This window comes from Chelonia mydas, chromosome 13 (genome assembly GCF_015237465.2).
Source record: "Chelonia mydas isolate rCheMyd1 chromosome 13, rCheMyd1.pri.v2, whole genome shotgun sequence".
NCBI lineage: Eukaryota > Metazoa > Chordata > Testudines > Cheloniidae > Chelonia > Chelonia mydas.
Window position 1 is genome coordinate 40,524,145 of NC_051253.2, and position 11,446 is coordinate 40,535,590.

Consider the following 11,446-nt stretch of genomic DNA (forward strand, 5'->3'; position numbering starts at 1 on the left):
AAGACCTCTGTGAACTTTCCCCAAGAGCAAGAGTGTCCATCCCAATGTCTTGGCCAAATCACAGCCCAATGAGATTACATTCTGCTCCCACCCTGAAATTCCCTCTTGCAATTAGGACAGTTTTCCTGCACTTCCTTCAGTGGTGATGGGGTCCGTAAGGCTGTGGAATCATCTCCTCAAGGGGTGGGTTGGGATCCCCATTGCTTGGGGCATTTCAGACTGGATAGTGCCTTGGGGGAAAAGGTAAATTTCCTGCACTGGAGTAGAGGGGACATTCCCTACCCAGCTCAGGTTGCAATAAATCTTGCAGTTCTTCGTTTCACCAAATATGGCATCATAATGGAGAGATAAATCCTTCATTGGACCCCTCCCACCAGGGCTCACATGGAGTCATGCAGTTGTTCATGCCATTGGCTGGGATAAGAAAGCGTGTGGACATCCCCAAATTAACACCTGCCTCTGAGAATCCACTTACCGAGGGACACCTTTTCCACAACTCTCTTGGGCTCTTCCATGGCCGGGTGATGCACCACACAGGTGTAATTTACTGCTCCTCTACTTTTGTCAACCTTCAGGACACTGTAGGCAGAGAAAGTGTCACTTCCTGACACAGGGCCATTGTTGTAACTGGACTTGAGTTCCGGGGAGTTGTTCTTCAACCATGAGATGCTGATCTCTTCAGGGTAAAAGCCACTAGCTTCGCAGATGAGAGTCAAGGAGACTCTGTTCCCAGAAATGTCTTCATGGTAGGCTCGGGAGATGGTGACGGAGGGCTCCTTCTTACTGGTGCCTAAATGAAAAGGAAAAGGGGCAAGAGAAGAATAAGACTTGGTTTGCATGTCTAAGTTAAGGACTTAGATTCAGCAGCTATCACTGTGTGAAGGGGCCAGGGAGGGCAGTTGTTCAGGATAGATGTGAAGCTAGACTAGGCAAAATAAAAACTCAACCCTTGAGCATCATCTCCCTTGAAACTCAAAGGCCCATGACCTTCACCCAAAGATTCAAATGAAGTCCTGAGCCTTCCCCTCACCCTTAAATGGCAACAACTTAACATCATCATCTTCATCTTCATCACCATCATCATATTCATCTTCTTCACCTCCCTTGTCTTCATAATCACTTCCTTCCTCATCTTCATCTTCTCCAGCATTCTAACGTTCTTTCTTTTTTTCTCCTTCAGCATCTTCATTTCCTTCTTCATTGTCATTGACATCATCTTCATCCCCTTCCAGATCATCATCCTAATCGTTATCCTCAGCTTGGTTTTACAGTAATGCAGATGGACATGGGGCTTTGAGCTATTCCTGCGTTCCAAACCTGAACCCTCACCCCAAACCTTGAACCACACTATCTCCTCTTCACCCCAAGTCTCCACCATGCATCATCATGACATTGGGTCACCAACCCATTTGCTCACTCAGATGGAGCCTCTTCCCTCCTTCAAACGCCCATAGCAAAATTCAATACAATTGATATTTTCAAAGGCTAGCTAAGGGATTTGGACACCTTGGGTATTTCAATGGGATTTGGGCACCTAACTCCACTGGACTCCATTAGAGATTCTCACCAGAAATATCCCTGAAAGGCCAAATGCTGGGCAACAAGCACCAGCCTGATTTCCAGAGGTAAGAAGTACATATGCACATCAGATCAGAGTCACAAATAGGACACTAAATCCCTCACAGGCCACATCCCCGGATCCCAGGGAGCCAGGGGAGTGAAATTCTTAGAGGAGCTGGCATTCAATGATAAGAAGACAGTGAGTACTGGGAAAACCTCTCAACTGGGTATTAATGGTGATCCCCTGAATGAGAGATTCACAGGGGAAATATTAATTACGGCTGAAATACACCCCTGTGCTGAGGGCCTCGGCTCCGCTAAAGTCCTACTTCTCGGGGGGTTAACTGGGACTTAGAGGCTGCCTAGGACTTGTGCGGGGTGAGTTTCACCCTCTAATCCCAATTAACAATGACTGGAGTTTGTCTTTCCCTTTGAGATGCTAAGGCTACTCACCTGTATTGCTCATGGTTATGTCCTGGGATAGTTCTCCAGAACAGAGTGTGGTCACTTTGCAGGTAAATATGGTGCCTTGTCCCCATTGGGCCAGTGACACAGGGTGAGAACTGACAAGGCTGGTGGTCCCGTTGCTGTTCTTCTTGAGAGTTTCTGTCTTCGCCGCAGAACTGACTTGCCCACCCACTTTCCATGCGATTCTGCTGGCTGCTAAGTCATAACCCAAAACTAAACAGGTAACATGACCAGAATTTTTGATGACGTCTTCATAGGAGGGTTTGGTTAAGTAGATGGTTGGGTCAAGTGAACTTCTGAGGCAGGCTGAGAAATGCAAAGAAATGTCATTGACCAGCATAAATAATGTGGAAAGGCAGAAAAAGACTATCGAAATCTAATCTAATCTATCCATCCATCCACCTCCATCAGAACACTGGTAGTATCCATCCCATCCGTCCATCCCCCCATTATATCTCTGTCTCTTCCCATCCACCTACAGTATCAATTTCTCTATGGTACTCCTATGTCTCCCATCACACTGGGGTCTAGGTGCAGTCCCACCTACCCTTAGGCAGGGCTGGTTTCTGAGTAACTCTCCACCCCACCTCCCCACCATGCACAGGCGTAGCCCCTCACCCAAGCACTTGCTGGTGTTGTGCATGGAGAGCTCTGTTCCCCCTGCTGGATGGGTCACTTGACAGGTGTAGACGTCCCCCATCTCCCAGCTCTGCCTGGTGACGGTCATGCGGCTCTGCCCCATGTAGGAGCCATCTGTGCCCATTGCAGAGGAAAAGGCTGGGGTGGGGGGGGTCCTCTCCTTTCCATTCACCAGCCATTTCACGTCGGCTTTCCCGGGTCTGAAGCTCAGGAGGAGGCAAACCAGCTCTAGCTGGCTCTCTGTGGCGCTGTCCTCGCAGGTGGGGACCAGGAGGTGAACCTGGGGTGGCATTGCCGAACCACACACTGAGAGCAGAGAGAGGGGAAAACACAGTCCAGTGTCATTCTCCGTAGATCCCCATTCCCCTTCCTGAGAGAGTGCTAACTCTACCATCCTCTCAGCACTGGCAAAAAACCCACCTTGTTGTGCTGTGTTTACACTGCGTACTTTATTCAGCCTCTAAGGATTAACTTTACAGCCATGTAAGGGATTAAAACAAATGGGAACAGGGCCCTTAAATCATTTAGGCAAATATTAAATACCTCCGTGCATTCTTTCTGCATGTGCTGCATGGAGTGTGTTCTCCCTGGTAAACAGCAGGTACAAAGCTGGAACTTGAGCTGTGTTTCTTTGAACTTCTTTTCCTTAATTAATGTCCCCCGTTTAAGGGGGATTGTGGTGCTGTAGAGCATGACATGGCATCAGAAGAAAACCTGGGAGAGGACTGACTGTGTCTGACTACGGAAAAAGGGTCAAATGCTCAGCTGATGTCAGCACAGGGCCACTGACTTCCGTGGAGATCAGTCGATTTACACCCGTTCAAGTTCTGACCCCAGAATGCCTAGGTTTGCTGCTCTGGGGTTGTATCCATTTCAAAAGATGCCCGAGAACAGCCGGAGTGCAAGAAACACACACAGCTCCATGACAAAGAGGTGTAAGCGAGTGCTAGCTTGTAAGGGGGTGTAGCCCCGTTAGGGCCAGTAGTTGCTGGGAATTGGAGTTTCATGGGGCTGCTTGCTGCAGTCTATAGAAGGGAAAGCTTCTGGCTCAGCGCTGAGGAAAGCACCTGAGGGGGAAATCTCTAGATGCGGACCAGGCAGGAGGGCTAGGAAAGGGGACCTAGTGGGAAAGGGGGGGGTGCTCCCCATCCAGCCGGCTGAACGCTGGGGGGGCCCCGGGTGGCTGGGAGCCTGTGCTCTGAGTTGCACTGGTTTTGCTTTGAGTCCTTGTGTGTGAACAAACCTGGCCTTTGGACTGAAGCAGCGAATGAGCTTTGTTCTACCCCCCCAGTGGGAGGAGTCTGGGTCTGGGTTTGGGTTTGGGTGAGGGTGAGGGAGTAAGGCAGTGAGCCGAAGATTTCCCCTGTACAGAAGGGCAGCATGAGGCTTAGATGCCATTTCTGACCAGCTGCAGATTTAAGATTTCCCAAGGTGCCTGAGGGATTTACGTGCCAAGTGCCCAGGGGAACCAGGGGCCTAAATATTTTAGGCAGGGCTGAAAAATCTCCCCTTTAGTGGAACATAGGTCTCTGCCCAGGGGTGCGTTTCACCCTGAGGTTTGCCTCATTCAGGGGCCCACGGAGAGGGGCCCTGGGGGCGGGAGTTCTGCAATGACAAAGCACCAGGGCTCAGTGTGTTCCAACACGGGGCCAAACTTTCCCAACTCTTTCAGGGTGAGATTTTTCCAAAGGCACCTACGGGATGTGGATGAAGATTAACTGGCTCCCAGACCCTCTGGGTGCTTTGAAAATCTCAGCCTGGCTGCCCCCTCCTCCCCCCGCCGCATGTCTTACATTCCTGAGGGAACTTCCCGGACACTGTCTTTGCTGAGCCTTGAAGCGTCACGTCGCACTGGTAGGGGTCGCCCTGCCGGGAACTGTCAGAGGGGATCAGCAGGCTGCTCTGGGTGTGGAGCCCATTGCTCATCGTCACCTCTGGGAAAGTTTTGACCCCCTTGGTCACTTGGCCAGAATTCCACTTGATGTCCACTGGTGACGCCAAATAGCCAGTTACGAGGCAGGCCAAGCTGGTGTCCGGGGGCGCATTGCCGGTCTTGCTGCAGCAGGGAACCAGGGGGAAGACGGAGGGCGTTGTGCGGGTCGCTGGAAAAAGAAAGAGAATATGAGAGAAACCATCAAAAGGGGGGAAACTCTGAAAACCAGGCCACTGATCTACCTACATCCATCCATCCACCTCCCTCTGTGGCCTGATGGCTACCTGGCCCAGTGGCCAATTCACTGGGAAAGGAGTCAGGACTCTTAGGTTCTATTCCCAGCTGCTGTGGGACCATGGGCCTGTCGCAGACCTTCTCTCGCCCTTTAACTTTCCATTGTGAAGTGGTGTCCGATTGATGGACGAAAAACACGAGAAATGGGATTCTGACCTCGGCTGCTCCAGTGTAAACCTGGAGCATCTCCAAAGGACTCGCTCTGGTTTTGTGCAAGTGATGCTGAAAGGAGACTCTGGTCCTTTAGAAGGCAGAAATATTCCCCACGCGCCTCACAATGTGAATCCAGCCCTCCTCAGCTCTCCAGTGTGAAGTGAGCATCAGTACTGTTGTTGAACAGATGGGGAAACTGGGGCCTGGAGAAATGACGTGGCTTCCCCAAGGTGACAGAGGGAGTCTGTGGGAGATCAGGGAATAGAAGCCAGTTCCCTAAATCCCTTCCTCTGTTTGATTACTAGGGCCTTACCAAATTCACTGTCCATTTTATTCAATTTCACATGCATAGGATTTTAAAAATTGTCAATTTTATGATTTCAGCTATTTAAATCTGAAATTTCATGGTGTTGTAATTGTAGGGGTCCTGACTCAAAAAGGAGCTGGCGGGGAGGGTCACGAGGTTATTGCAGGGGGAGTTCGTGGTACTGCTACCCTTACTTCTGTGCGGTTGCTGGCGGTGGCCCTGCCTTCAGAGCTGGGTGGTTGGAAAGCAGAGACTGGTTATATGAGGGATAGCTCAGTGGTTTGAGCATTGGCCTGCTAACCCCAGGGTTGTGAGTTCAATCCTTGAGGGGGCCATTTAGGAATCTGGGGCAAAAATTGGGGATTGGCCCTGCTTTGAGCAGGGGGTTGGACTAGATGACCTCCTGAGGTCCCTTCCAACCCTGAGATTCTATGAGTCTATGACTGTTGGCCGGGATCCCAGCTCTGAAGGCAGAGCCGCGGCCAGCAGCAGCCCAGACGGAAGGGTGGCCTGGTCTGGTATTACCACCCTTACTTCTGGGCTGCTGCTGGCAGGGCGCTGCCTTCAGAGCTGGGCGCCTGGCCAACAGTCGCCGCGCTCCGGCCACCCAGCTCTGAAGGCAGGGCAGTAGTAAGGGTGGCCATACCGCGACCGGACCCACCAACAGCAATTCCGGGCCCCAGGGCAGAACAGTGCATAGGCCCCTAGAAAAGGATGGCTGAGGTTTACGCCACGCACGCACAAGCCGCGCCCGCGTGGACGTGGTCTGTCTTTGCCTTTCACATGCCCACCCGGCTGCCTTTCTGCTGCCAGTACCACCCCACATGTGCCTAGGAGCCCTGCGGCCCGCCCGGGTGATTTAAAAGGGCCCGGGGGGGTGGGGAGGACGGGGGACGGGACTGCATATGAAAGTTCAACTAATAAAGCAAAAGTGATAGTTCCCCACCACCACTAGTCTACGTGGGCAGTAGGGAGCCATTTGGGGAGGTATTTTAAGAGAGCGAGTGAGGGGGTATGGAGCAGGAAAACTCCCCAGCAGTGGGGAGGGGGCAGCAGCAGGGGTAGGTGACTAGCAGCTAGCGGCTGCAGGGAGCTGCACTGGGCAGCTGTGGGGGGCAGGAGCTAGGAGGGGATAACCTGGGGCAGGGCAGTCTCCATTTGCAGAAGTTTCTCCTTCCTGGGCTGTCCCATGCCTTGTTGATGGCAGAGAATGGGCAGCCGCGTCTCAGGGCTCTGCAAGCTGCACCCACTAAGCCCCTTCCCATTTGGGGAATGACTCAGGGTAACAGTTTCCCACCTGACAAAGGACACTTCGCTGCAGGTCAAACGCATGGGAAAATATCCCAAATCAGAGGAGATTTTACATTGACATTGATGAATTAGAGAGAAAATGGGGCAAAATCGGAGGGGGAGACGAGAGAAAGGGTCACTAACGTGAGAGAAAAGGAGAGAAACCTGCCTGGATTTTATACCCATCAGTGATAATCAGGGAGAAATGGGGAAGAATTTTCTCCCTCTTGGAGAGAGAAGTGGCCAAATCAGAGGGGATTTCATTAGCCCCCCTCCCCCTAGCACCAGCTCAGCTGCCTCTGGGGGTTCCTGGCTGCACGGAGATAGTTCAACCCCCCCTAACCTCCCCCCCCCCACATTTCACACCACCTTTCCTCTCTCCCCATCTCTGGCTGATCTTCCAGCCCGTCCCTGCCTGACCCCTCCCTCCCAGACACACAAGGGGAAAGCCCCCTGGGCCCCGCCTGCTCTTTGTTGCCCCAGCACTGCCCTGGGGCAGAGCCAGCCCCAGCCGGGGGCAGCATGAGGGCAGCGGCTCCATCACTGTCCAGGCCCCACCCAGGCACGTGCCCCGCCCGGGAGCAGATCCCCAGGAGCTGCGAGACCTGCAGCTCCCGGGGCCTTTGTGCAGCGCCTCTTTCCTGCTTGCCCAGCGCTGGCCCCAGGTCTCTCCGGCTCCTGGTGCCTGCAGCTCCGGGCCGGGGGTGGCAGAGCCCGGGGCTGGGTCCAGCCGGAGAAAGTCCCCCCGGGCTGGGCACACAAAGACTTTCAATGAAAGTCTGTCCCTGGCGCAGGCCCAGCTGGGGAAGCACCAGCAGTTCAGCCTGGGCTCCCAGCTCCCCTTGGAGGCTACAGAGCTCCGCCCCGTGTCTCTGTTCATTGTTTTTCCTACTTCCTTCCTTCCTGCCAATAATCCCCCCCCCGGACCCTCCCACTGCTCCCTCTGGCTCCTTCCTGGCTCCTTCGGTACCGACCGGAGCCGGGGCTTCTGGCCGCTGCTACCGCGACACTGGCCAGAGGCCCCGGGCCCTTTTAAATCATCCGGGCCCTTGGGCAATTGCCCCCTTTGCCCCCCCATCAGCGGGCCTGACCGCAACCCCCTAAAATAACCTTGTGACCCTCCTGCAACTATCTTTTGGGTCAGGACCCCCAATTTGAGAAACATTTGTCTCACCTGTGAAGTGTGTATAGGGTGAAAGCACACAAAAGACTAGTTTTCATGGGGAGAGACCAGATTTCATGGTCTGTGACATGGTTTTCATGGCCGTGAATTTGGTAGGGCCCTACTGGTGACAACACCATTTGTTAAAGCTAGAGAAAAGCCCTCCACAAGTCACGGATGGAAGAGATAACTCAACACATGCCCTTTCTCCTCCAGTCCCTGCCCTTCTGTGCAACCAGATCTTTCAAACCATACACCTCGGATTCTGGGCTCTGCAATCTGCCTCTCCAGGACACTGACAGGTGCAGGGGCAATTCACTGAGGATGAAATATTCTCTCCCAGTTTTCCCAATTTTACAGTATTTTGGGGGTTGCAGTCCTTATTTCTGGATTCTGGCGGACTCTCCATGACTCGGAGTCTTTAAACCCAGCTTTGGCCTCTCTTTCTAACTGCTCTGCTCGACCAGAAGGTGGGGGCTTGGGCCAGCAATCGCTGGGGGACATGCCGATCACAGCGATCCCTTCTTGTGCTATGAAACTCCACGAACTGATGAGCTCTAAACAGGTCAAATTGCAGTGGACATTCCACCACCAGTCATGGTGCGAGGAACCACCCAACTACTTCTCATCACCTTCACAGGAGCAAGGACCAGAAGAGACCCTTTGTGTAATGAAGACAAACTGCCAGGAGACATTAAAAGAAAGAAAAGGTGGCTACAGGGGAGAAAAGATAGCTGTCTACAAGTATATACATCCTCTCTCTCTCTCTCTCTCTCTCTCATATCTACAAAATATCTCTCTCATATCTCTGCTGTATCTGGATACTCTATAAAAACATTCAGAATAACATCCTCCCTTCCAAGCACAATATTTTTATCATTCCCGCCAGACCCCTTACTGCAAGCTCCTGAAATGTTTGGAAGAAGTCAGGGAGTAATTAGTCAGGAGAATCAATGAGAAGTTGAACTGATCCTCTTGTCAATGAAGCTGTGACAGTTTACAGGCTCTGCCCTTCGGTTTCCATTGAAGTAATAGGAATTGGTAGTTCACCTGCCCTGCCCCCACCCCCTGGGGGCCCAGGCAACCTTGGTACATCAGCCTTCCACCACAGCTGCTTATTCCAGTACATCCACCTCCCCAAACCTCAGACATTTCTTGAACCAAAGCAGATCATCATGAACCTTCTCAAATGCTCACTGAACTTATTTGTTTCCGACTCTGCAGCAACATGTCTTGATTTTGAGTACTTCTCTGGCAGCCGTTACCATTGTACCTGGGCACCTCACAAACTTTAATATCTTTATCCTCTCACACGCCCCATTGAAGTAGGAGGAATACCATCATCCCGATTTACAGATGGGGAACTGAGGCATAGGCAGGCTAAGTGATGTGCCCAAGGTCACGCAGGAAATGTTGGAATTGAATCCAAGTCACTAACCATTGGATCACCCTTCCATACCAGGGCTTTCCCTGCCCATCCTGTTTCTGTGAGCTGTCCCTGGCCTATTTTTGCAAAAAACTTAAGGGCATATTTTTGGAGAAGAATCCGAACACTCAGGGTCTTAACATAAAATAATCCTTTTTCTGCCTCTCACTCGTTACAGTCTCCCAGCTCTGTTACTTACCAGCAGACCCAGTGGACCATTAAAATATGTGCATCTCAGCTACGTCTCACCTGGTGAAATCCAAACACGAGTAAATCTCTACTGAGTGCGGTGACTGCATCCAGTTGCACCAAAGAGCTGGTCTTACCTTGCAAAGGCAGATTTGTATGTCACACCCATCTCTTTTAATGGTGCTTCATCACTGGCACACCCATGTGATAATTATAGCAGTCTCCATTTTCTTGCTATTGAGCAGAGTTGAAATTGCAGCCTGGGTTCATTGGCCAATGGCTAAGCCTGTCCATGAGGGGACCGGCCAATGGCTAAGCTTGTTAGTCAGAAGACAGGAGAATATCGCTCCTCAATCTTTCTTGCTTCTGTTGCTCAAGTTAAGGTGAGTTATTCACCTTCTGGGGTGAATTGACCTGGAAAAGTAACAATATAAGAACCATTCCCCTTGAATTCCAACCAGGGACTGCTATGAGGTGCTTGGAAATGATTTCATGGCTGCCTTTGTACTTCTGAAATCCAGAGGAGAAGAGAATGGGAATTGCTGCCCTCATGGCATGTTTGGTCAGGAGACCCAGAACTCTCTTCAGGGAGAAAGACTTGAGGAAACAAGAAAACATTTGGAGAAGCAGCCACAGTTTTCTTGGGCAGGGTGTTGTTGCGATAATTGGGCCTACAAAGTTACCCGCATTGTGGGCTCGACTGTAAAAAGCGAGCGTATGTTTGTAAGAGGTCACAATAACCTATCACAACAAATGTTGATGGGAAAAGGCATGAAAGGGAGACAGACTGAATTAATCCAAGCAAAAAGACCCACTGATGTAACTCAAGGACTGTGTTAAGATCATGCCTGGTAAACAAGAACAATGAGAGACAAAAATCAGTGAACCAAAATGGGTGTGTTGAGAATTAGACCTAATTGGCGGGCAACACAATGAGGGGCTGGGCTATTCTGCCTGACACTTTCTTTTGGAGTCCCTAACCCTAATCCTGAGAGATGTCCTGACCAGACGGACCAGAGAGAGGAACCCCGTTGATACCACCACCTCCACCGGCTCCGGCTGAATTCCAAACACTACCTGGGATGCGAGACTTTGTCTCCCCTGGCCCCCACAATGTGTCCATTTCCTTTTCTACCGTATTTCTTTTCTCTCTCTCTTTCTCCTTCTGTCTGATAATAGTCTGGCTTAGCCGGCCAAGACTAAACATTCTGCAACACCGTTGTCAGCCTGTGACCAGAGAGGGGCCAAACAAAAGCAAGTCTCTAAACACCCTGATGCTGGTCCGAGTTTGCCATATCTTGGAGTGGCTGGTGAAACTGGGTGCTATGCCTGTGTTTCGCCATCAGTGAGGTTGCAAGTGAAAGTCAAGACCAGAGACAGAAGCTGCATTTTCTCTCTTTGCTGGTCTTTTCCCTCCCCGTTTTATGTGCGTTTGCTTTGTCTTCTAGGAAACAGGATCAGATTTTAACAACAACAGCGTCAGTGACAGCCCCAGCCCATCTCAACTAACTTCTTCTCTTTTCCCCGAAAGGACAGTTGTTACCATCTTTGATACCATCTAAAAGAACCATCAAACAAGGGCTTTTTTCCTCCTAAAATCTCTGTCTGGCTGAAGGGGAAGGGAACCAGGGATGCTGTTAACATGAAAGCTGTATTTAACACGTTACATTTCACAGGCTTTACCTGGTTTTCTTCTTTTCTATATTTTCAATAAAAGATTGAAAGGGTTTTTAATGGTGTATTTACCGTGGTGCTAAGCAAGCTGAGGTCTCTGCGTACCAAACCCCAAACCTTGAATGGTGACGGGGTTTATCACGTGTGAGACTGAGTGACGCAAACAATCAGACCAGATTAAGATATTGTGGTGCTGGCGTCAGCTAAGAACCTGAGACAGAGTGGAACAGCATGGCACCCGGCAATGTCAACCCACCATACTGCGTCACACGTTAGGCTTACTCCAGTGTTTTCAACCACCGTTGCAGAACACTGTAGTGCCTTTGGAAGTATAATTTCCTGTAATCACAT

General features: G+C 51.0%; 2 protein-coding genes and 5 gene segments (V, D, J or C); all 7 read right to left on the minus strand.

Moving 5' to 3' along the window:
* LOC102932895 overlaps positions 1 to 11,446 on the minus strand; it is a 489,191-nt gene that overhangs the window by 456,426 nt on the left and 21,319 nt on the right.
* LOC102940154 (immunoglobulin epsilon heavy chain-like) overlaps positions 1 to 11,446 on the minus strand; it is a 1,331,510-nt gene that overhangs the window by 422,251 nt on the left and 897,813 nt on the right. The gene's annotated exons all lie outside the window — the stretch shown is intronic.
* LOC119563587 overlaps positions 1 to 11,446 on the minus strand; it is a 797,667-nt gene that overhangs the window by 402,219 nt on the left and 384,002 nt on the right.
* The window catches only part of LOC119567833, a 275,078-nt gene that overhangs the window by 236,457 nt on the left and 27,175 nt on the right, over positions 1 to 11,446 (minus strand).
* Positions 1 to 11,446, minus strand: part of LOC122462688 — a 104,340-nt gene that overhangs the window by 65,678 nt on the left and 27,216 nt on the right.
* LOC119568011 overlaps positions 1 to 11,446 on the minus strand; it is a 937,337-nt gene that overhangs the window by 40,154 nt on the left and 885,737 nt on the right.
* LOC102948108 overlaps positions 1 to 11,446 on the minus strand; it is an 883,083-nt gene that overhangs the window by 14,646 nt on the left and 856,991 nt on the right. For 6 of the 7 annotated variants that reach the window (XM_043526999.1, XM_043526997.1, XM_043526998.1 and 3 more), the window contains 4 exons: positions 4,461 to 4,769; positions 2,647 to 2,973; positions 2,014 to 2,334; positions 476 to 790 (listed from right to left, as the gene is read on the minus strand). In XM_043526999.1, coding sequence (XP_043382934.1) covers positions 476 to 790; positions 2,014 to 2,334; positions 2,647 to 2,973; positions 4,461 to 4,769 — 1,272 coding nt within the window. The other variant, XM_043527001.1, reaches the window with a different exon arrangement.